We start from the raw sequence: 27,638 nt of genomic DNA on the forward strand, positions 1-27,638 counted from the left end.
AATTGAGTTAATCAATCATCCTGACTCAAATGAAAAAACTGACTATAAATCAGTCCGAGAGGACTATTGCGGCTATTGATTTTAGCTCAACTATAATTGGAAGAGGAAAAGGATAAGTAACAACTACCCGTAATTGGTTCCTAAGCTGCGAGTTACGGGGTCTTTATTTAAATAGCAATGTTAGATGGTACAAAGAAATTTTACACACAAACAGAAAGAACGTGTTTATGTTTTATTGTATGAAAATTTAAAATTAAAAAAATGAATAGTTTGAATTTGGCTGATGTAATGTTAAAAATAGGATAAGTTGTTTTTTTTTTTTGGGGGGAGAGGAGGGGGGGGGGGGGGGGAGGTTACCTTTCACTCCAGAACTTTTATAGCCTTTCCTCTTGTAATATGATTATGATGAACGAAGTAAAATGGAAAAAATCTATCTTGATATCACTCAGGCACCAAAAAGTGAAAAGAAAAATAAAATCTCAAATCTATATAACCTTTTTTTTTGTTGAGGGTAGGGGGGTTGAAGTTGTTTATCTCCACCATACTTGTAATGTTGTACCTTCCGTGAAATATGAATAAATAAATAATAAAGCTTTTTTTTTCAGAAGTTTTTTTGGGGGTCGATTTGTCAGAAGTATTAAAGCTCTGATCTTTTCCTCTCTTTCATTCTAATTTTTAAGTGGGCCCATCAACAGTTTTCATCCCGGGGATTCGAATGGGCCTCCAATGTTGACCAAAAAGAAAATAATGGTCCTCCAATGGTGACAAAAATATGGTCCTCCTATGGGACTGCACAGTTCCATGACATCCTAATTTGGTTGAATGAGTTAAAATGTAGTTTATAATTTGGAAATGGCGATAAACCAAAATTTCTGAGTTTTTTTTTTCCTTCTTAAATATAGTATCTGAGAAGTTATTTAAAAAGGGAAAAACGTGAATTATCATTTTTTTAAGTGTCCATTGACTTGGAACACTTTAACAGGGTAAAAAAGTTGTGTCTCATGTTCATGAAACAAATATTGTCTCACGAAACACATTGCAACTTGTTGGTCTACGGAATTACAAATTGCCTGCAACAGGCACTTGAAATGAAAATCAGAATCAAGTCTCAAGACTGGAACTTTTTTAAGAAGGAAAAAAAAAAAACGTGTCTCATGTTTCATGAAGCATTGGGCTACTGAAACACATTGTAAGTCTACGAGAATTATAGTATACTTTTAATTTTAATACATTTCAGGGAAAAAAACAAATATTATACTTACTTATAAATGATGTGTTGACACAATATTAATGAGTTTGACACCTCATATACTTGTTAATTTAGTCAAAATTGATCAAATAACGCGACATTATAACATTAAACGTAAGACTGGATCAAAATGAAACTCTTACAATATTAATGTAGTTGAAGGGGTTCTTTGCTACAATAAATTGCCTCTCTCAGGCACTTGAAAATCAAAATCAAAATCAAAATAGTTGACCTCAAAAAAAAAAATCAAGATCAAGTCTTTAAAGGTCGAAGCTTTTTTCAGCAAAACCCAAAAGGAATTCACATGGTTCTGACCCCAATAGTTGCAATATGCACAATGTGTGCAAAGTAGCCCAAACCCCAGAACAGCACGCCTTGGGACCGAAAGGGCAAGGATCATCCTACGAGTAGAGTGGTACTAGACCCTAGAATTGGACCATCTTAACAGCTAAATTTCATTGCCATGCACATTGAAACCTTACTAATTTCAATTACATAGGATCTTAGGGTCCAGAATTATAGGCACAAATTGAAATTAAGCAAGTGGCAATTCCCCCTTTTTTTTTGGTCCATGCAATTGGCAATTCTGATAAAATTGAATTCAACGCGTTTTGGATTTTGGGTTTTAAATATGGATATGTTTTGGTGGCAAGAAGAATGAGAAAAGAGTAGTTATAATTCTGGTCCATGCCATGGAATGAGAAGTATAACTCCAAAACCTGAAATGCAATTTAATTATTGGTCCATTCCTTGTGGCTTAGCTACAAAATGAAAGTCTCTTCCTTTCTCTCTCTATATCCTATACTGTGATTGTGAAAATACAGGTAGCATTTACATTAATCATATCTGCAATCACTAGACAGGCACTTTTGGACCCAATTTGATTGGAATCAACATGAATGGGTGGTCACCTTTTGTACCACCTTGACTTCTAGAATTTAATTTTTAAAAATAAATATTATTTTTTGAAAACTTATTTTCAAAAATAAAAAAATTGGTGTGGTTAGCAAAAAAGTGGAAGTACAAAATATAATTACTCAAGAAATGAATGAACAAGCATTTATGTGATTTTATTCTTTTAGGGTATATTTGAAAGTAAAATTTTGAAGGAAAAAAGTAATTTTTATTTTTAAATTAAAAGAGTTATATAATATTTATGAAAGTAAATGAATGAATAAAATATTGAGTTTATGCTAATCAAGAAATATTTTTTATTTCAAAAATTATGAAACTAATTATAAAAAAATAATTAAAAATGAAGAACTTTTCTTTCTTTCTTTTTTAAAATTTAACTCAAACATATCTAGAAAGAAACAAAGTGATTCTATTTCCCTACCACTAGATATCCCTTTGGGTTCCACATTCAATGATCTACTGACACTAGGAGTTATGCTATTAATGCTTTTATTTTTTAAAAATTTCAAAATAATTTGTCTGCTTGAGATGATCTTATGCAACGTTAATGAAATGATAAGTTACTACCGGAGGCAAATTGAGGGAAACCATCCCAATTTGTTTTAAAAAAACCAATTGAGTTTTTTCAGTGCAACATTAAATAGAGTTTTGAATCTTTTGATGGATTTAATTATTCTCCAATACAATTCATCCACTAAGTTATATGTACTTTATCACTTTTGATTAAAATATGATGGTTTGATAATGCTTTGTTATTGTTAAGTTTCGAATAGTAAATGCAGCAGGAATTGGAGTACTTTTGTATTAAAATTGAATAAAATTAAAGGAAGTGATAAACTATACATGATAATCTTGACAAATTATAGGTTTCATTTTTAGTGTACCCATACAACAAAATTATAGTGCAAGTAGCAAACTACATTTCATGTTTTCAAATTCCAAATTTCTTTTTTCCAGATTGTATAAGAAAATGACATCGAGACCAAACTCCTTTTATTTATTTATAAATTAGCCTTATCATCTTTAGTGGTACATAAGAAAAAATTGTTGATTAATAATTGAATGTTTCAAGCTAGTCGGCAAATTAAAGCAACACTTATAGTACAAACTTTTCCTCAATCAGTTAACGAAATTTCTCCTTTTGGACCATCAAACGAGTGCAAGTTTTAAGTCTCCACACATGCACAAATGTCAAGAAAAATGAAAATGAAAATGACGGCAATATGGAGAAAAATATATAAGAATTGATAGCAATTATGAACTTAGGTATATGTGAAAGAGTATAGATAATTTATGAGATTTTATGATCAAATTTATGGTATAAATCTTTTATATAATAAGAACTTATTAAACTGTTACTTAAACACACCTTTAATATTGATAATCTGATTATCAATTGAAAAAGTAATTAACCTCGCTAATTAATAAACACTAATTAAGCCTGATTAATCAGTGGATACATATATACTCTGATGAATCTTAATTTAATGAAAAGATTAGTGTCATTAACTTATGATTTGAATCAGGCAAGCCGTATCTATGATGAACTAGCCAACTAGCTAGGTAGCCAAAGCAATCGCTTTCATAAAATTCCTTGTCACAAATGTAAATGATATTCAATCTATACCCTTGGCTTTGTCTTAATTGTGATGTTAATATGAAGAGGACCCATAGAGAAAATCCAAATTAAATGGTTACTTTCAATTGCACATGGCTCCAAAATATGAGTCCTCAACAGAACTTCCCAAAAGAGATATGCATGATATATATCCCTATCTCATATACCTTCACATATCTGATCCTATTTACTCAAAATTTATAGCTTAGGGTTCAGAAATCAATTGAAGAAGTGAACATTTATCCATTTTGAGTTTGAGCCCAAATTCAAGAGAATTTCTCACTCTGGCGGGCCTTCACTACTTCTGATCTTTCAAGAGCTGGTACACATTGTTGTCAATTTTATTTTATTAATTTTAATTCACTTTTATCATCAAATTCATATATATAAAAAAAATTAACTTTGATTTATATAATGTTACACATAACATCTCTTATTTTTCTTTCTTTCTCCATCCACCCGTTTTGTGGGGAATAAAAAAAAATTATATGATTTAAAATTATTTAAGAATTTGGCAGTCAATATTGACTAAAGTGTGTGACCCATGAGGAAATTATAAAATAACTAGTGAGTGAAAATATGGTGTGGGAATGTTTCTTTTGAGTTTTGATATTTCCGCTTAACTTTCACATAAATGCATAATTAGAACTTGAATTATATATAATATATAGAAACATATAATTGGAAAGTATTTATTACTATTCCAAAATATCTATTATCACCTTTTAAAATATATTTATTTATTATTATTTAACTAACTACTAGAAAATAGTGTTTATATAAAAATTATTTTTTAAAAAGGTAAATATATATTTTGGACTAGCAATAAACTCACTCGTAAAACGGTCTAGGAACATGCAATTTTTTTTAATATGGAACAAAAGACACCTATATAAATCAGCAAGAATTATTGTTATTAACTACATTCTTCATATGTCATCAATCATAAATTTGGATTCTTTAAAATAAAATTATATGTAAAATGAAAAATAAATAAATATTTCTAATTTAAACTTAATTAGTTAAATATATAAAATGCTTTATTGACGTAAATACATTAATTATACCTTTCTTACTTTAAAGGACTGTCAAATTAATATAAATAAATTGGATGGTATGGAATAGCATATAGCTGCCTATATGAATGTATTTGTTAAATTTTGATCAGGAAAAGCATCAATAACAATCCAACTCTTTTTTTCTTTCTCTCCTCAAAATTAAACTAAAAAAAAATATTATAAGCAACTTAAAAAAATAAGATACATACATTGTTTATATGAGAAATTTAGTTAGTTACATAAGAAACTCAATTCTACAAATAGAATTAACTTTAATTTCGAAAATTGAGGGAAGCAAAATTCGTGTTAAAGATGAGCTAAGTTATATATAAAGACGTACATTTTGTAGGTGAAACTAAATTATTGTGGCAGATCTACAATCAAATCAAATAATTAATTCTTTTATATATGCCAAATTGCATTATTCAGTTCCATTTGCCCACCATTGATAAGCCTTTAATTGTGTTCAGTACACCCTGACACTGATGACTAGTTTTCAGTAAGAAATAAATCCCACATGTTCAGGTAATAAGCCCAATAGATCAAGAAACTTGAAGCATCAAAGTAGGTGGTGGAGAATGGAGATCAAATTCCATGCAATGCATCTGCTCCAATTCCTATTTTCCTTACCTTAGGCTTCACTGCCATTCATTTCGATCGATGCGTGTTTGCTTATTTCTTAGTTGCTTACCTTATCAATGTAGCAATTATTGACGCCAAAATTCTCAAATTATGACTTGGCATTTGACTTTAAAAAAAAAAAATGAGATCAATTGAAGGGTGTAGCTACCCCTTCTATAATAGTTCCCAAAAGTCAAACATATACATAAATACCTCCCCCACCAAGGACAAAAGACAGTGAATAGCTAGCAAAGATTGTTTTAACTGAACCATTCTTGGATTGAAGAAGTACCTCATTTCATTTCTAATGTGGTATCTATTAATTGCACTTTGATTTATTTCATAATCTTCATTTTCAGTCAAAGAAGAAGAAAAACAATAATAAAGAGGTTTTGTTATTGTAAAGTTTGTTAACCTCTAAGAGCTAGCTGAAGTAATGATAAATCTGTCACAACAGTGGCAAAGGGATGGTGACAAGAATATACATTGGCATCCATACAATATAATTGAATGAAGTAGCATATGCTAGATTTTCTATGATGGTTAGAATTATCTACTGCATGCACATGTAAGCTCGGTATATACATTGAAGAACTACCTCATTTCATTGGCTATATATATATATATCCAATGATCATATATTACATTAAAGGTCTCACTTAAAAGTCTAAATATTCCAATTTATAATTTAAGAAGACGTTCCACGTGGTCTCATGTGTTTTTTGGGGTTCCTCTTTATATATATAGGTCAAACAGGTTTCATATGATGTAATTAATGATTATTCATGTAAGCATCTATCCCTTAAGTCATGTTCTTCGTTTTCTTTTGCCAAACGGCTGGTCATGTTCTAAACATATTTTATTCCCTTCTCCCTAATGGTTAGTTGAAATGTGTATAATTAAATTATTAAAAAAATATTGTTTTTCTTCCAAGCTAGTTGTTTACTAACTTTGCCGTTATGATAGTTATTTTGTTAGTTAGTAGTGCTGTATATATTTAAGAATAATAAATTGACTCCACTGGTTATCTCTTTTAATGCAGTTAATAGAAGGATCAAATTAAATAGTTGTATATTAAGGCAGCTTCTAAGTTCTAATTATTAACTATGAAGTCAAATTATGCAACAAATTTAAATAGTCATATTTCTTATTTGGTGGTGTATCTTTGTTGCTATCACAGGTGCGACTTTGTCGTGGATGAGTTATGTCGTGTGAAATGTAAGTAAATAGTCTTATTGTAACATTTATTCTATAACTTGGTGGTCAAGAAAATTATAAATGCTACGATAAGAACATGAATGATAATCACGGTATTTGACTGTTGGACCACAATACCGACCATTAACGAAGAAATTTTCAGATTTGAGCTTATTTCTCATGGCACAAATGATGGAATTCAGGGATATTTTTAGTTGCAGTGATACTAAGTTTTACGAAAACAGACCATGTTTATATATTGTTTGATTTATTATCGATGAAATTAATAAAGATTAGAAATACTTTAGAATAGATGGTTTCTTCATTTCATATCATTTTAAACTTTAGAAATACTTTAACCGATAACAGTACTCCATTCTTAATGTTGATCATATGTACATAGAAGTAGTATTATGATTCATGCTCGGTGTGGATATTCAAAAGATTTAGTCATTTAATTTTTTGTTTATATTGTTTTTAGTGTAAAAGCATTAATATAATCTATTAGTGACTATATACGTTATTAATGAACATAAAATATCAACATTATTCACATAAAAAATACTATCATTATACTTATTGAAGGATTGAATTATTTATCAGCCACTGAAAATATAATATTATATAGAATTATTTTTGGAGTGTAAAACATCGTTATTTCTAAAAAAAATTCATTTCAATAATTTATGTAATAAAGTTTTATTTTTAATAAGTCAGATTTGTTTATTATTAATTTTGGTCAACAAATTTATTTATTTAATAAATCCAATTTAGACATCAAATTAATACTCAGTCCAATTTATTTATGTCTTGTCTTAACTTAAAAAATTGAGCCTACACATTGTAACAAGGTAGCTAAAGGGATGAAATTGACTTTGAGAGCATTTATGGCTTAGAGTTATTTGACACATTTAAGATGGAATAGTTCACATGTCTTAAAGTAAATTAAACTCAAATCAAAGGGCACAAAAATCTAAAGGACGGTTATGATTGTTTGTAACGGACGAACATGTTGAATGTTGATTGTTGATGCCATATTAAACATGTTTGTCGAGTGTTTACACTCACTAATCACTATCATTATCTTTTCTCATTCCTTTGCAGTGCCGTGACTTAACCTCAGATACTGTGTCCCATGTGCTCTCAAACAATGTTAAAAAATGAAATGAAACTCAAATTGTTTTTCATTTGCTTAACTATTATTGGAAGTTAAATCTGAGTCTTCAAATTAAGTTAAACAATTTTTGTCAATTAACTTACGCTAGTAGTTGAACATGAGAAAGTAATCTCATCAAAATGAATAATTAAAGAATAAATCTAATAATAGTATTAATTTTTAACTTGCATAGCATTGTAAATCTGATTAGCATATGGCCACTAGTGTTCTGAAGGATAAATTTATTTAGACTAGGTGCATGAAAATTGAAAAGTTATGTGGAATGTGCATGAATCTCCTGCACTTAACGCCCACGTAAACATTTTGCACTTCGAAAACTTAACAAAACCTGGGGATTCTAAAGCACACTAATTTGTCTCGGTTTTCAAACTTAAACTTAAAGAAACAAACGGTATAAAATTCAACTTTAATTTTATACCACATTCAAATATTTATTTTACGTTTTTTTTTTATTATATTACAACATTACTCATGATATATATTTATCTATTTATTTTAATATAAACACTCAACTATATATATAATCGGGTGTTTATATTAAAATAAATAGATAAAATAAACTAGTGTAAGTTTAAAAATTCTTACACTTAATTTTAATATTTTATTTAATTTAAATCTAATGTCCAATAAAATAATAAATTATAACTTATTAGATTTAAATTAAATAAAAATTCAGATTAAATGTAAAAAATTTTAAATTTACACTAATATAAAAAAATACTTTATTTATATATATATATATATATATATATATATATATATATATAAATGAAACAGTGAAAATGCAGCCTTAAACTAGTTATTAACCAGTGAAGGTAGCTTCTATACCGTTTTTTAAAATGCACATGTGCAGAATAGAATTCACCTAATTTGTACCAAGAATTGAGGCTGTCACTCTTTCATCTCAGATAACACGTCCAACAATAAACTATATATTAAACATAATCACTGCTCCCAATATATGGCCAGTTCAATTTATGGCTCAAACTTACTTCAGCTAGTGTCAAACACGTATTAAATTAAGGTGTTTAATTCAGTTTATTTTAAAAGTATTTAAAAACAAACGTTATTATTTTTTTCTAGATTTGAACTAAATTATCAAACACCTGTTATAAGAAGAATAATTTGTTGTATACATAGAAGAGTAAATTTTATCTATTAATTACATGGTGTGAAGGATAAAATACATATTTATTCGTTTTAAGTTGTCATGTAATATTTATTAAAAACTAACCATTCTAAAAAATTAATTTTTTAAGTGAAAATTTGTATGTAATTATTATATATTTACCATTTTTGTGTCATAATTTTTTTTGAATATATAAAAGGTATGTATATATATAATTAATACCCACACTTGGATCGATTTAGTACTTGATCACAAATTAGCTCTAGTACAACAATTTAAATTTCTCAAAATTTTAAATTATTACTTATTAGATAGAAATTCATGAATGATCATAAATAATATATATAACCCTAAACCCTAACAACTCAAACGCAACTTTTAATATTGACCATTTATACGTAATTAAATAATAAAAAAAAAAATTTCATCTCTCTCATAGCAAGAGATTTTTCTCAATTACTTGTATGTGAGTGTCTCTATGTGTTGGGGACAAGAGTTGTATCTTTTGTGTGAAGCTAGCTATCGCATTTTATGGATAAACATGAAATTAATTACTTTGATCGATCAGGAGCACTACATAGACCATGTTCAACTCAAAGTAATCTCCAAATTTTATAATAAAACCTAATCTTAAACCTATGGGAAGAACGTGATAATTAATTTTGCTACGACTATGGAAGAGTATCTCTGGGGGTGCACGCAGGATATATATGAAGGGAAGATAAGTAAATTCATATAAAAAAGCTATGAATAGTTTATGGCTATTTTAAGAGAGGAATTTTAATTTCTTGCTTAAAATAAGGGCATGGCCTGCCACATGCAAAGCCATGGTTGCGCTAAGTGCAATGCCCCTAACATGCATATGGTATTTCTGTGACTAACAATTAGGGCATTACTTCAAAATAAGTACAATTGTTTTACCCATTTCATCAATCGAACATTACTGTTGGGATCTGTGTTCATTCAATTTAAATATTTCATTGCTTCAAATGAAGGAATGAAGACACTGTGGAATGAGATCCCCCCATTTTTATTTTTATTTTTGGTTTTAAATTATTTAGTTAAATTAACACCGTCCATTTTTAACAAGTTACTTATTTGATTATTGAAAAGCATAGCCTCAGTCAAAAGCTTGGTGTTTAATTAATTATTTTTGTTAATCCATATTATTCCATGTGATCACACCAATAAAATCACTCTCAGGGATTGGATCTAAGTATTTAATTAGGATTTACCACATCTCTCGCTCTATATATATATATAACAAAAAAAAACTATTGGGTTATAAACTTTTTTCATAAATAAACAAACCGTTAATCAATTCCCCTAAAAAGTAATAATCATGAAATTCCATTTATCTATTTTTAACATTCATGCAGTTGCTATTAAACATATTACTATTATTTAGAATACATAAACAAATGTAAACCAGATTAATCCACAAAGCACTGTGTCTAAAAAAAGGGGGGGGGGGGGGGGGGCACACGTTTTTTCTTCTATAATATTTCATTTAATATTTTAGTTACACTGTGTGAAACATCTGACTATTATCTGGTGAATAATCGGCAATGTTCTGTGGGAAGAAATTTAAAAGCAAATGAAGTTTGTGAATTGAAGAAAATGGGACGATGAATGACAATACTCTTTAATAGAAAAAGAACAAATTAAAAAAAAAAAACATATCCATAATTAAAAAGAAATTTATTTTCGAATTAAAATAATGAAGAGTAGATGTGTTTGTCGTGAAATTAATGGCTAAGCAATACATTAATTTTGACGAAGATGATTCCGTGGTCAAGACAAAAATCTAACCCAAGAATTATTATGACATATATTTTAGTACCAATCATATTTACTAAGATTATGTGTTCTCAGAGAAAATCCAAACACATGACAGAAAATATTCCAACTTAAAGTCGGTATTGTTTTGTCTTCTTCGGTATCATACTGTTCCAAAACGAAGGTGAATGCATAATAATCTCAGTATTATTATCAATCACGCGTATATTAAGTTATATTTAAATTTTTTAACGTGATTTAGTTTATTAGTATATTTTTCATAAAATAAATGTTATTATTTCTCTTTCAAATATTAATTTTAAATTTTCTTTATATCTAAATTTTAAATATTTTTAATCTATACTTTTCATATTTTATTGAAATTAATTATGGTATGTATGTATTTTATAATTTTGAATGTTTTTTCTTGAACTATTTTGTAATTTTTAAATTAAAAAAAAACTCATACAAGTATATGGGATGTTTATTAGTTATTCTATTATGTACACCACAGTATGCTTTTTTAAGTCTTTATAATTATGATATTAAATATATTTGAATATCTAAGCGATTAATTAGTTTGGCATATACTACATTTAAATTTATATGATCAGTATTTATATTTATATTTTATCCATGATAAACTAATTCAAAATTTTATTCTCTCACACACTCTTCATTTTAAAATTTTATCTAATAATCAGTAAAAAATATATAATGAAAATGTGATATATTATTGATTTGTATAGATTCAGAAAGAAAAAGCATACAGGAAATAATTAAATAAAAATAATGTATTATATTATATTTTTTATTTAAATATTTTATATTTTTTTTACTAAGTTATACAAATTAATAATATTTAGTTTAAATAATTGTAAAATTAAGAAAAATAAATGGGAACAATTAAAATTAAAGAGATAAAAGGTATAAGTAAATTAAAATATGAAGAGTAGAAATTTAATTAAATCTAAATTATACATTTTTGTAGGAATTTTTAGTTTAAGTAATAATTTCATATTTAAATCTCAGTTATATAATTATTTTAAATAATTTCTTAAAAAAATTACTTACAAAAGAGAAATACTTATAAAAAAAAAAGGCATAGATAATTGATATTTTAAAATGATGATGGCATGAAGAGAAAAGGCATTCAACATGTGGACGTTGTTTTAATGATTGGGTGTAGCTGGTGAGTGCAATTTTATACACTAAATAATAATGAATGAGGGTATAAAAACATTTGAAGTTGTGGGTGTCATCACTACTCGTCAATTATTTATATTTATGTAAAAGTTGGAGTTCCATAAAATCTATTGGGACCCTACGTTAATCATGAACTGAACCTAACCCTAATTTTTATAATATGTTCTGCCACTCTTACAGTTAAAATATTACTATCATATATTTAATTTCCTAACATACCTACAGAAATAGCAAAAAATGGAGATTTATATTCCTTAGTTGACCAAGAAGAAACTTGTGGGCCTTCCACGACGATGCCTAATTATGTTTAATAAAAGCAATTACTGAGAGAAAAAGAGGGAAATTTAATTGGAAATGGATTTCAATGATATATATATCTAAATGTTTTAGTTTGGATCTTTAGTTTGTACTTTTCATACTTCCTAAGGGCAGATTATAGTTGAACACGCGTGCATTAATTGTTGATATTTTTCGTTTTGATTTGATTTGATGTCAATTCCAGCTGGTTTTTATGTCTCTTTCAAAATGTTACCAAAATTTTTATATATTTATCCTCCTCTTAATTTTACAAATCATATATAATCAACTTTTTAGATGAAAGCAAGTTTTTCATCACTTGAACTAACATGTATTAATGGAGTATACGTATAACTTGCAGTCAAATAACGTCGCATTAATTTCGTTTATATATTAGGTAGTTCTATTTGATAATTGGATTATTTGAATAAATTAATGCTGGAAATGAGGATAAAATGTTTTTCAACAAAAAGTACTATAAACTACTTAAAGAAAAGTAAAAACTCGCATTAATTAAAATGTTTTGCTAAAACAAAAGTTAATGCAAACAAATAGATAGCTAAAAGTAAAACAAATATTGAGTTTGTTTTTCTTTCTAAAAACTATAGATATATTTTTTAAAGATAATTATGTTTAATTGAGATAAAATATTATAAACAATAACTCTCATTTTAAATATTAATGACAATGATATTTATTAAAATTAATTTTAAAATTACAAATAAAAATGCTCTCGTACTAATTAATTGACGTGGTCAATAATAATATCGAGCAAGTTTATTCTAAGGTTTGATGCGTTTGGTGCTAAAGACTGATGGCATATATAAGATAGAGACTACCGTTGTCGAAAGGAATAGTTTTCTGAAAAAATTGATTGACGTGTATCAGATTACCGACTTCATTTCAATGAAAGTTTTATTTCTCTGTCAACTAAAAACTTGATAACCTTGGAATTAGAAATATATATATATATATATATATATATATATATATTAATATAAATTATTTATTTAATTTATATTTAACTAATTATAATTTATTACTTCATTAATACTTAATTTTATGTTAATTAAAGTGACATTGCCAAAATGCCATTAAGTTGAGTACAAAGTTTGACTTTAAAAAAAAAAAAAACAGAGTTTAAGCTTCAGAGAAGCTAGCCATGCATGTGTATTTTATCCCTATGATTTCGCCTTTCTCGTAACTTTTATTTAGTTTCGCGTGATTGAAACTCATTATTGTACAACGTTAAATGCAACTATAGTTTAATGTTTTATAGGCAGTGCCCCATATTAAAGCTGAATAAAGTTATATATAATATGTAGTTTTAGTCAACTATTAAAATTAGATACAGTTTCATATTATGTTAAAAATAAGACTTAACTTATTATTAAAATTTAGTTTAAAAAAAAGGAAATAATTATCAAAATTTTATGAATAAATATTTTAAATATATTTTTAATTAAGGCAAGACATTTTTAACAGAGATAGTATTAATTAATTAAATTTACTGTAAGATTTGACACACTGGATCAGTTGAAGTGTGAAAAACATTATTTTACAAATTTTCTTTGAAAGGTTGGTAACCTAGTGTAATTTTATTTCTCTGAAAATTATTATGCATTAAGTTCAGAAATCTTGATAAAGATCTTGAGCAGTTGAGTTAATATGAACTTTTAAAGACATTATATTTATGATATAAACTTTCAAATGACTCAGCAGTTATGCTGAATTAGTGTAACATTATTTATAATTTATACTCCATCAGTTAATTCTAACGCACATGTATGTTCCAAAAACAAGTTTCTCTTTAGTTAATTATACTTGTTTGTTAAATTTTTGAATGCTAATTTACGTATACATAATAAAAATTTATATACAGTGTATTTTTATAATAAAGTATAGAATATTATAAAATTTAATGTATTGATAATATCAAATATTATATTTTTTATCATACAACCTTACACATAGGTTAAAAAAACTGTAAATATATCTAGCAAACCATCATCACGCACAGTGGCAACACAAAGCATAATTAGCAATTTATATGATTAGGACGGAAGCTCTAATTAAGGAGGATCATATTTACTAATTGCCGCAGACATTAAATTAAAGAAAAGAATCAATAACTAGGAGGAAAAAGTAGTATTTGGTATTTTGAATTCACATCCAAAAAGCAGAAAAGGTCTTAAGTGCAATATTGTGGTGATTCTCAAGCTGGCTGTGGAGCAGTGCAAGGCTGGTAAGGAAAGCTTAAAGATAAGAAATCAATCATATGCATCCTATCATATCATGAATATGGGACACGACTAGCTAAAAGGAACATATATCTAAATGCATTCCTCTCTCATATATCTTTGGTATGTAGATATTTGGAAGGTTGTTTTTTGGAGCATTTAAAATGATACACTATACTACTGAGCAATATTGATAATGGCTAGCTATACGTACTATCATTCATTCATCTATTCCAAATCAAATTTAATAATATATACAACCTGTAGAGAAGCGCCAAACTCGTAGCTTACAATCTTTTCATGAAAAGGAGAGACTCATATGAAGTTCGAGGCCTCATGCACATGCTTCTCTCTCCTTCCATGAAATTTTAACCACTTCTAAAAGTGGGGGAAGTGGGGTGCACCGTGATTTTTCAAACCAAGAATTCATATGCAGTCACAAATTAAAGTAGCAGTGCATGTACATAGCCTAGCTATTGGTGCGACTAGGGAATTAACGCCTAGAAAAATAATATTATCGATTCATCAAAGAATACTATTAATTAAGACGTACCTAATTAATTTGGTATCCTTTTGATCATTATCATGCACATGTTGAATTTAAATTATATAATGTACAACACACCGAAAGTGATATGCTTCAATGTTTTCTCACCCTCCACACGTACCAATGAAATAAACCAATCTCATTAACTTACAGATCGTTTCACAGGCCCTTCCAATCAAAGAACAAGAAGGTGAAACCATCGTGCAACTTTCCTGGAGGACAACTTAAGCTTAACCATGGTTGTGAAAGCTAATTAATGGTCCAAACTAAAAGGACTATATATATCTAGCCTGGCTACGTGTAGACTTTTTTTTCTTCTTACTTGATCATGTTCAAGCAATATCTAATTTTATTGTAATGTCGATTCAGCGAGCCTTTTTAGGCTCTTTATAACATTATTGGTAATTGGTGATGATAGATAAATGTAAGGTTTTGTGTTATGTGTGTAGAATTTAGGTCAGGGTTTCTAAAAGGAGGTTGGGGGAGATTTTTGTTTTTCTAATTGGTTGGAAGGTAGAAAGCAAGTATGGAAGTTAGTGAACAAATGTAGTTGGCCAATGTGGGACCGACACATGGCACCCTGAATTGGGTTGGCAGAATGGGCCTGTGGGTCAAAACAATCTACAACTCACTTATCTAATTATTTTGGTTCTATTACTTATGTCTCATTAGTCTCTCAGAGCAAGTTGAATCTTTCACATCCTTGAATAAAAACAAAAATAAACGACAATAGTTGTTCTTTAATAAAAATATACCTTCTTTATGATAGAATCATATCATGTTATTAACGATAAAAATAAAATAAAATCATTTATGTCAATTTCTTTTCTATCATATAATATCAAATTATGAATAAGTGGAAGGTTTTTCTTTTTTCATTTTTTAAAATTTATTTCACTTTCACTATTATGTGAACCTTAGATGCTAACGACTCATCACAGTGATTGCTTGTTTATTTAGTTATTTTGCTTATGAGGCTTTTTATTGGGTCTTTTGTGTTGATCATGTTTTTTTCTTTTGTTACACACTATATGTCTACGTGTGTATGCATGTATTTTATTTATTTTATGTCGTTTCATAATTATATACTTTACACTTCAAGATTTTGCATGTGAGACAGAGCATCGATCAGATTTTGTCGATTTTAGACTAAAATCATTCAATCCAAAAACAGTTGATTGTATGAGTATTCTTACCCGCTTTCATCTAGATTTGAAAACTTACGTAAATCAAGTGATACTACGAGTCCATAGGTTTGTGAGTGGGTAAAAATAGGTTAGGCTTTACAGTCGCCATAAATCTACCAGATTTGTACCATTAATATTCACCACCCATTGTTCACAATTACCATACCATGCAAACCATAATAAAAAGAGAGACATATACATTCTCCAAAACTACACCATTAGCCGTCATCACCCATAGTTCACAACCACCATGCAAACCATTGTCGAAGAAATAATTGAACTCTCCATGCCTTTTCACTTTCACAAAAATCAAAGAATATGTTTATGAATTAAGGCAATTACCAGTCACGCATAATGATTAAGACCAAAAAAAAGAAAAAAAGAGAGATGATTATAGTTAACAATAGATGCTTTGGAGAACAGAAAGAACGTAAGAGAAATAAGAGAGACAAAAACTAGGGTTGTGAGGAGATTGGGAGATAATATGCTTAACTTAAAATACTAAGGCCCACTATTTAGCAAAAATATAAAAATCCAAGAGACTCAATAAATATTTATGTCATATTATACATCAAAATTAGCCGAACTCTCACTTCCCAATTCAAATTTATCTTTAATCATTTTTTAAATCGCCTACATGCAAAGCCATATACCTGGCCCTCTATTTTAATTTGTTTTATGAGATTAATTTGAATCGATTTTTGATTAAGTGCTCACCACTATTAGCATGTTGAATATTGTATGTATTTCTTACCAAAAGAATCTCAGAATACATCTTACCTAGAGGATAGCATTACATTTGGAGGTTGTTGTCCTTGTAATTTGCTAATTGGGTCTTTTTCTTTTGATGCTTTAAACACTGACCCCTGTTTGGCCCAATTGGTCAATTCTCAGGAAGCAGATCCTTATCGACCATTACTGGTTTGTACAGATGTCATGGTGGGATACTGAGTGCATGAAAATCCCATACTCCTCTATCTACGTCGCAATTGCTACCTAACTAATCATTTTTTGCGCTGCAAAAATTCATATTTATTTCTATATCAAAAAGGAGAGAAGGAAAATAAAAAACCCATTGTTGATTTGATTGTAACGGCGATGATGAAAGAAAACTTTCCAAGGAAAGAATAAATCCTCACCAAATAATATGCTAATCCTAACTCAATATCCAATATAATAATAAATTAATGACACAACACATAATGTTATAAAATATTCACTTAACCAAAAAAATAATAATAAAAAGTGATATGAAAACAAAGGGAGAAAACGCATTAACTCACCACTTCCGTCACAAGCACTTCTCATGCCAATTCCCCTATTTAAGCTCCTTCAACTCCCTCTCCTTTCAATCCAAACTCACATTCTCAAACCTCTAACACAGTTGGTTCCTCTCAACCTCAAATCTCTCTCTCTCTCTCCCTCTCCCTCTCAACTACCAAAACCGCTTCATTTCCGAAGAACCAAAAACACTATCTTTCTCACATATTGAGCAAACCCAAAAGGCCAAAACCCATAAACAAAAGAAACTCTAAGGGGTGAATCAAAATGGAGAACTTGTTAGGCCTGGTTGACCATGAGGACTTGTTCTCAAAGCGTTGCATTTGGGTCAACGGTCCTGTGATCGTAGGGGCAGGTCCATCAGGGCTAGCCACAGCAGCATGCCTTAGAGAACAAGGGGTACCCTTCATGGTTCTAGAAAGAGCAAATTGCATAGCCTCTCTATGGCAAAAACGCACCTATGACAGGTTAAAGCTTCACCTTCCTAAACAGTTTTGCCAACTACCAAAGCTTCCATTTCCAGAAGACTTCCCTGAATACCCAACAAAGAAACAGTTCATAGACTACCTCGAATCCTATGCAAGACACTTCGAGATCAACCCACGATTCAATGAGTGTGTTCAGTGTGCAAGGTACGATGAAACCAGTGGATTGTGGAGGGTTAAGACCGTTTCTTCAAATGGGTCCACTAGAAACGAGTTTGAGTACATTTGTAGGTGGCTCGTTGTGGCCACTGGTGAGAATGCTGAGTGTGTGATGCCTGATATTGAAGGATTGGGTGAATTCAAAGGTGATGTCATTCATGCTTGTGATTACAAGTCTGGGGAAAGATTCAAGGGAAAGAAAGTTCTTGTTGTTGGTTGTGGCAATTCTGGCATGGAACTCTCACTTGATTTGTGTAACCACAGTGCATTACCCTCTATGGTTGTTCGTAGCTCGGTAAGTCTTAATAAAAAAAAAAAATTTAATTTCTTAAGGTACTGATTAGTGTTTATAATTTTGAGGGTGATGTTTAAATGGGGTTGTTCTGTTTTTGTTTGGACAGGTTCATGTGTTGCCTAGAGAGATTTATGGGAAGTCAACATTTGAATTGGCTGTTTTGATGATGCAATGGTTGCCACTTTGGGTGGTTGACAAGATCCTATTGGTGTTGGCATGGATAGTGTTGGGTAACATTGAGAAGTCTGGGCTCAAAAGGCCATTAGAGGGTCCATTGGAGTTGAAGAACTCAAAGGGTAAGACCCCTGTTTTGGACATTGGTGCCTTGGAGAAAATTAGATCCGGTGACATAAAAGTGGTGCCGGGAATTAAGAGGTTCACCAATTGCTGCGTTGAGCTGGTTAATGGTCAAAAGCAAGACGTTGAGGCAGTAGTGCTTGCAACTGGGTACCGCAGCAATGTCCCTTCTTGGCTTCAGGTGAAAAATTGTTCCTATTCTGCTTTTTGCTTCATGCCATCCTCTTATTTGAACATTTTCCTTCAAATCATGTCTAGTGTCAACAGTTTTTCAATCTACAGGATTTTTTTTATGATTATAATTACAACTTTTTTGGGTGCAGATTGATTTTGTCCTTTTAACTAACACCCATATATAGATACTTTTTTTGGAAGTTTTAGTTTAGAAGCTTCTTTGTTCAATAATCTTTTTGAAAAATGATAATTTTAGTTGTCCCTTTTACTTTAAAGCTCATTTTAGGATGCCGATATATAAGAGGATAAAAAATAAATGAGAAATAAAAATAACTAATGTTATATGGTATTCACTTTTAGTTGTTCAAATAATTGACTTTTTCAATAGTAACTAGCATTTTTTTTCTTGTGGTATAGGGGAGAGAACTAATGTTATTTTGGTTACGTTGTGAGCAGGAAGGGGAATTTTTCTCCAAGAATGGATTTCCAAAGTCACCATTCCCTAATGCTTGGAAAGGAAATGCTGGGATTTATGCTGTTGGGTTCACAAGGAGAGGGCTCTCTGGTGCCTCATCTGATGCTATGAAAATTGCTCAAGATATTGGCCAAGTCTGGAAACAAGAGACTAAGCAAAAGAAACAACGGACCAATGCTTGTCATAGACGTTGCATTTCCCAGTTCTGAATGCCAATAACACAACTATACAAGCGGTGCTGTTTCTTTTAGCTAGAAATTTGTTGGTGTATAAACAAAATAACAATATCTTTGTAAAGATATAGAGAAAAGAATATACACACAAATAACAGAAAAGCACAGAGACAGAGCCCTCTCCCAAGGCCCAAGTTTTTAACCTTAGTGTTTTTGGGCCTTTCTTTTGAACACCAAGGATGATGAGGCTTTTTACTTTTTACCAATTTCTTTTCCTATATTCATACAGCTTATACATGTACCATACTTCAATTCATTGATCAAGTTAAATGATACAGTTTAAGTTTCACTTTAATTCTCTATCTTGTCTTTACCCCCCTTTTTTTTTTCGATTTATAGTCTTTTTTTTCCCCTTCTTTTAGGAAATAGGCTTATAAATGTCGGTGATTAGTGGTGAAAGTTCTATTCTTTCATTCACAAACATTGTCCACAAGGACGAATATAAAAGGTTGGTTGGGTGAGCCCATATTTGGTTGCAGCCAACATTTTTTGGTTAGATATGGAAATCCCAAAACTTGATGAAGTGAAAAGCAATAAAGGTCTCTAAAGGAAGGTTTCCATTTTAGGCTTCATCTTAGATTTTTGAGTCCTTTTCCTTCTTTCCTCTTTGCTTCCATCGATTAGACTTTCTCCAATAAGATAGAGACTAATTAAGTGAAGAATTTTCATGACAGACTTTCTCAACTTGTTGGTGGAGATTTAAAGCAGCTACCCAACAAATTTGATGCAAAAATTGCTCTCCCCGGGTTGAGTATCTTATGATGGATCTTAATGTGATGTATCATTATCCAGTTCATATATAACACATAGGAAAATAAAATGTTCTAACTCACGTTGTCTTTTCTCATAATAGTAGAGGTTGTGTCCTATAATGGCCCACAGCTTCAATGTTGTGACAACTTGTAGGACTCAACTCCATCGCCCTCATCACATCTCTCCCTCTCCCTTATGAATTAAAGCCAATTCCAAGATGACCACATAACAATATTCTTTTTAAATAACAGTTATATTGCTATATTGGGTTTGACCCACATATAGAACTATAAGGTCATTCAAACAACTATTGCACTCCATGCACATGCTCAAAGCTTAATTGGACCAACAAAGCCCTTAAATGTATATTGCAATCAAATCATTTCTGTAAAGCATAATTCCTAACTACAATACAGTTCACATAACTTGGGACCTAATTATTATGTGAAGAGTGAGTTGTTTTTTTATTATCAATTATATATAATATAATTAATCCTAAGTTTCATTATCGGATTTAAAATTTTATGGAAGAAATTGGGTTCGGTTCTAAAATCACGTGATAAAACTATGACCAAAATTGTGAAAAACCAAATAAAAAATTTGGGTCTTGATTTCAAGGCCTAAAACTCTGACCATTGGCACTAGGTCAGGTAGAATCTGTGTTTGCACTAAACTAACTGCATTTTACCCGTTTTTTATGAAAAAAATGTCTATCAAGGACTAAAATCAAAGTCTGATACAAACAGTCAATATTTGAGAGAGGTATGAACATAAAAATAGGCCAAATACACTGCATGATTACACCCCCTAAGTAATTTACAGAAGGCCTAAAAGTTATAGGATACATGACTTAGATGCAAGTAGTTAATAAGTTTAAGACTATATAATCCGTAAAAGCTTCAAACTTTGAAAGTGCTTTGCGTTTACTCAATCAATCAGTGTCATATACCCCTCAGATATTCGAACTCAACAATTAACACAATTTGTAGCAATTAATCAGATAAACAATTAAACATTCTCTAATTTAATAAGCCCGACTAAGAAATTTCATATAAGCTAGGCCAATCCAAACACTAGCTAACACTTGAGTAGGTTGATAATGATGAACTCTGCTCACACAAGTTTTCCAATTAATTACCAAGAATGATAAATTCAGTTAAATTAAGATTGAAAGAAAAAGTAAACTCTGGGATTTGTTCATTGAAACTCTAAGCTTCAACGAATGCTTGATACCTCAATAACTTAAGGCTCTCTTCAGACTCTTAGAATATGACACTTTAGTGCTTGGACTCTCTTATAAAGTATGTGTTACTTTTAACTATCTTGAAGATACTTCATACTCTTACAGCACTTACAAAAAGAAAATATTGTTTAATCTCACAAGCTCTGTGATATCTCAACAAGGCTTGAAAAACAAAGCAAGAATGATTGAAGAGATTAATAAACCGATCAATGATTGCCAAGAAGTTGTTGACAATGTTGAGTGCATTCAGAGTCCGAAGTCATAGAAGAAAAATATGTTTTTATTTGTATGTATACGTAGAAATTAAAAATATTATTTATTGTTGTTTTTATTAATATTTTTTCTTCATATAAAAATTTAAGTTATAATAAAAAAGTATTTATAACTATACTAATTGAGTGATCTGAAAATGTAACAAATCTATTAATAAAGGATAAGTTAAGAAATTCATTAAGTAATTTTAATAAAATAATTAAAATTCTTAACTTGTGTAACTTTTATCTTTCTTTGAATAAGTAAATAAGAATGAAAATAGTATTTATAATCCACTTTAGAAATTAGAAAAATGGGTATAGTTAAGTTACAGGGACTTGGTAATCAATTACCCTAACCCGATTCTCAATTACTTGGTTTAGGAACACTTTTCTTCACTGTTGTACGAATAATGCTAGAAAAATGATAAAAAGTTAATTAAGGAAATAAAAATAAATTTTTTATTAAAGATTTATTAATATTTTTTAAATAATTTTAAATATATTTTAAATGTGATTTTTAATTTTTTTTATTAATTCTTTAATTTATACTTAGAGGATGTCTGGTAAGAGATTTTCTTTATTTTTTTTAATTTTAAGTTAAAAATATTGTGTATATATATATATTGTTTTTATTTTTCACAACCAAATTTGAGCTTAATGTGATATGAAGGATTGCTTTAATTTGACATTGAAGACCCTGTGTCCTTTAAATTTATTGCCTGGAAACTTCACTGAACTTGGTCTAAGTCGTTGCTCAATTATCATCAAAACGTTTCAGAAACATGCATTTGTCAAAGGGTCTAGTACTTTTGCAAAGCATTTGATGGCACATAAAACAAAATCCCTTGCTTCCACGGAGGATTAAGAAAAAAACCATAAAAAGCGCATATGTATTCTATCATTATTAGGATCTACTTACAGGACATGCTATTGCATCAATCAAAGAAAGTTCATGTACAACCGGTTTTCAAGAAATTTAAATACCAAAAGTGGAACAGATAAGAACCACTATACTAATCATTGTGCTTTTTAAGTGATTAGCACTCACACATCTTCCTTGTCAAAGGGAGCAGAGTTCTTTCTTATCCTTGAAACTTGAAATGAAGCCAATCTCATTGAGTTCAACATAATCATCTAGAAAATGTTCTAAACAATCTACCAGGTAGCTATTTAATTGTCACATTTCCTTCTGGACTCCAATTACCAAATTGGCGACCTTGTCAAGTATTTAAATGTGGATAAATCAATTTGAACTGGAGAAAGTTTCCTCAGACAAATTTATCATGAATCCATATTAAAGAACATATAAGTAAGGAACATCGACACCAAAACATAACAAATGAAAAAACATCGGTGTGGAGTATGGACACATACATGTAATGTTCTCGACTAACAAATGTTTGTCTTTGCTGAGAGAGAGATATGTTCAAATGAGGTCTTAATATGTTTACAAGAATGCGCTGTAAACACAAAATACTTCAAATATTTGACCCCACAAACAGAATCTTCTCTCATTCTCAGTGTAGAAGCTTGATAGTGTTGATATATGACCTAGTTCACCTTCTCAAACAGGACATAGCAAGTAGAAACAGCCCATATGAGTGCCCATGCTGAGTGACTCAAAATTTATGTTAGATTTTGAACTAAATGGCCCATCTAAATTCTTCACCATACCAACCCAAAATCAGTTAGACATTCAGTTTTATCCAAACCGGACTGCATTTAACAGCTTCAATTTGTCTTGTTTATCATGGCTTTATTACATGTTTCTGACCTCTTCTCATCGCAGACATTCACTGATAATAGCATTAAAAATGCACACATGGGATGATTACTATTCTTCTTCACCACAAGGGCCCATCATTTTTCTCCTTACTCAGATTATAATAGCTTCTGATGTGAAAAACACAAACTTGTTCTCTTCACATGGTGATGTCCATAATGGATTTGAGCAGGTGGACCTTAGAAAATCCATGAAACCACAACTGTGTGTGTAAAGGGTTGAGGACTATTGGTGTGAGAAAAATCATTCTCTTAAAGAAATTTGAGGATCTGTGTATGCAGTATGCTTCATGAAGGAACACACTGCAGCAGCAGCAGCACCATATAGTCTACAATTTTAAATTATGTCTGAAGAGTATGTGTGTCTTGTACTCTTTAGTACTGTTGAAGTACTACTCATTATGTTTTGCTGGAAGGCAGTCTTTGAAGCACACTTTCAACTTCTAATATAGAGAAACTATTTGATTCACAATCAATACTAGTAAAATTTTGAAGTGTTTTCTCTGAAGTCACTGCCAAATACTTCAATGATTATACTCACTCATCCTTTTCCTATTCGATAATGTTTTTGAGAAGAGATTTTGGGGACAACTTTTTTAGTTGTCTCCTTTACTTTTAAATGTATTTTTGGGATGCATGTATAGAAAATTGATCAAAAGTAACTAAGAGATAAAAATAATTATTTACGGTATCAATTTTCAGTTGTCAAAATAATAAAATGGTTTCCTATTACTCAATCAGACTTGTGTGTGCATTGCATCCCTCTCTACAACAAAATGGCAACAACCATTTAACATCCACACTGCTAATCCGTCCTGGAGAAATAATAATTGTTAGAAGGATGCATATTTTTAATTAGAAAGGCTTTCAATTGTATAACATATTGAGAAAGTTTTCTATTTGTACTACATTGAGAATGTTTGTTGAGTTTATTTTCACCGCTCAAGACTGCACTTTTGATTGTCTGTGTGGCTATTTCCCAATTGCATTAGAAGCGAAAGATAAATTGATGAGGCAACATGATTTTGGCACTTGGGAGTGGTCAGTAGCTAGAGCGTGACTAGTTCTACTAACCTCATGTGACAGATCAAACCAAACATCCTTAAATATCGGAGACAGTGTCAGCAACAAAGACATGGTCTCATGACATGTTGGGTAGACAATAGCAGTACTTCTCATCCCAAGGGTGCCTCCTCCAATCAGGCACGCCTAGTTGTCAGTCCACCCTAATGTTCACTAGAGGACAATGATACCACATTACCATCACAATGTAATGTTATCTCAAATTAAGTTTTGCAAGAGTGGACCATATACACAAGCTGAGAGTTCATGATTAAGTGCAAATTTGAAATCTGATTCCAAAACCAACCAGCTACATGACTAAGATAGATGGTGCCTTGGTTGACAAGACACTAGGACTGACATTTAAATCCTTTTCAAATTGTTGAAAATGGAAATAGTCAAGCCGTAGTGAAATGCCACAATGCAATCAACAAAGAGTTTGATTAATACTATTGACTGCATCAATTAGCGGAGATTGTTTCAATTTAACTAATATTCTTAAGTTGGAGTCCTTAAACATGCAACTGCGTTAAATATTTGCAAAAAAAATTTTCCTATTCACATTAGTTCTATCAAATTTGAACAGGATCCATAAAAGATATTCATGGTCTAGACTAAAAAAAAAAGTGTGATTAATTTTATGAGTGTTAGTTAGGGAAAATAAAAGGAGAGAATAATGATGGAATGTAGCAAGTGAGCTACTAGCAATTTTTGGTTGACCAAAAATAAAACAGTTTGTTATCCATTATGAAGACAAGTACCTTGATCACCGCTTTTAATTTGTTCCTTATGGACAATGAACCGTATCATGACTTAACCTTTTTCGGGGCAGCATTAATGCTATCACTAGGAGATTCCCAATAGAACAAACAAAGAATTGATAGTACCAAAACAGTGGCATGTGAAACACCAGCTCGTTTGAAATGACTATACGGGCTAGTTGAGACCATATATGGTTGTGGCCCGTTAGGATTGTTCACATTTGTGTGGGTGAATGCATGACAATGTGAAAGAAAAAAGTCTTAGATTGGACGTATAAAAGATAATAGGAGTTGTGACTTGTGATGTATGTACATGAACGACCTTCTATCCACAAGTTTAATCTTTTTGGGGTCATGTTGGTTCTTGCCCATGTCTAAGTTCATTTGGACTTTTCTTTTCTTTGTTTTCATCTTCTTTGGGAACTAGTCAAAAGCTTTTGAAGTGTTGTGAGTGGATCTAAAAAGAACCACCCTTGGAAGATGTCAAATCAAAGGAGCGAGAAATGGGCTTTCTTTGATGGACCAAACTAAAACAGCCTACAAAAGATGCATGTTATGATGGATCTCGGGGCTTTTATGCTACACATGATAACATGGAAGAAGCCCAACAGATGCATGGAGAATTGATTTTTAGAATTCACTTAGGTATGTGTATATAAAAGGGAGGATTCACTTATTCTGCTTAGTAATTATTTTTAGAATATAATTATAATAAATATAAGCATTAAATTTTGTAATTTTATATGGATGATTATGTATGTCAAACTCTAACTAAATTAAACACACGTGTGTATATATGTTATCTTATAGTTAATATTTATTTATATTATAAAAAAATATACGTGTGTAATTCACAAAATTACTTTACTTAAAAGTTGATTATTTTTTTATCACTCATGTTGGTTAAAGTTTAAAAATATTTTTCAAATATAAATTTAACTTTGATGTACTGTGTCAATCACTCTAAAGTTTAATAGCTACAAAGATGTATCTAAAAATAAAATCAATCATTAATATTTTTTTAAAAATAAATATTATTAAATAGCATATAAAAAATACTAAGAGGAAATATTTTTCAACTAAAAAAAGTTCAGCATCTTATTATGATTCATCTTTTTCCTAATTAATAACTGTATTATTTATTTAACTATTTGAATAAAACATAGTTACCGACATAAAAGTTATCATAAATATTAACTACTATAGGACTAGTATTTTATTTTAAAAGATATATTATAATAATAATAATAACATAATAAAATTAAAATATTAAATTTTAATAAAATATTTTAACTTAATTCTATAACTACAAAAATAATATTATTAAAATAATAAAAAATTTAAAAAAATTATTAAAAAATTGCTATTAAAGAGGGGAAAAGCCCGAATCATAAATTATTTTAAAATAATATAAATATATTATATTATAAATTTTATATAAGCAAAGATGTTTATAACAAAATTAAAATTTTAAATACACACTACTTTTAAATACCTTTATTAATAAAGAGATTAATTATCTTATACACGTATAATACTTATGAAATAATTTTGATAAAAAAATAAATAAATCAGTTCTAATATCGTAAAATTAAAATAACAAACAAAAAATTAGTAAATATTTTTTTATCTCAAAATTAGGAAAATAAATTACAAATAAATATATAATAGTAGTTCTAATATATTGCTTTAATTAATTTTAAAAATAGTTTTAAATTTTAGACCTAACATTGATGGATAATTTTGATTTCAATGAAATAATAATTTCTTTAATAACATTGTATTAAATATTAGTTAAATATTTAATTCTATTAAGTAATGTTCTTAGAAATAACTTGCAGACTTTTGAAAAGATCAAATTGTACATTAAAATTGGATTAATAATTTGTTAATATATATTATTAATTTTTTTTAGAATTATAATAAGTGAGAGTGTTTTTTTACTCTAAATTTATCCTTAAGGTTGATGTTTAAAAAAAAATTGATGGAGCCATCCTACCTTCATGCATTGATAATATATAAAACAATGATATAAAACTAAAATCTTTATCTTTATGTATATAAAAGTAAATGAATTTTGGAGAAAAGTTTTCCTTCACAATTGCATTAATGTAGTGCAATTAACATATTTACCCCTTTTTTTAACTTTAAGATTAACATATTA

At 29.6% G+C, this 27,638-nt stretch overlaps 1 protein-coding gene across 1 annotated transcript; it reads left to right on the forward strand.

Annotated features, from left to right (window-relative positions):
* The first annotated feature begins 17,570 nt into the window (after positions 1 to 17,570).
* LOC113873204 (probable indole-3-pyruvate monooxygenase YUCCA8) lies at positions 17,571 to 21,725 on the forward strand. The gene is made up of 3 exons (XM_027511235.1): positions 17,571 to 18,440; positions 18,547 to 18,918; positions 19,368 to 21,725. The coding sequence occupies exons 1-3, from the start codon at positions 17,769 to 17,771 to the stop codon at positions 19,593 to 19,595; spliced, it is 1,272 nt and encodes a 423-aa protein (XP_027367036.1). The 5' UTR covers positions 17,571 to 17,768; the 3' UTR covers positions 19,596 to 21,725.
* Positions 21,726 to 27,638: the final 5,913 nt, after the last annotated feature.

This window comes from Abrus precatorius, unplaced genomic scaffold, assembly GCF_003935025.1.
Source record: "Abrus precatorius isolate BTA unplaced genomic scaffold, Abrus_2018 Scaffold7, whole genome shotgun sequence".
Taxonomy (NCBI): Eukaryota; Viridiplantae; Streptophyta; class Magnoliopsida; order Fabales; family Fabaceae; genus Abrus; species Abrus precatorius.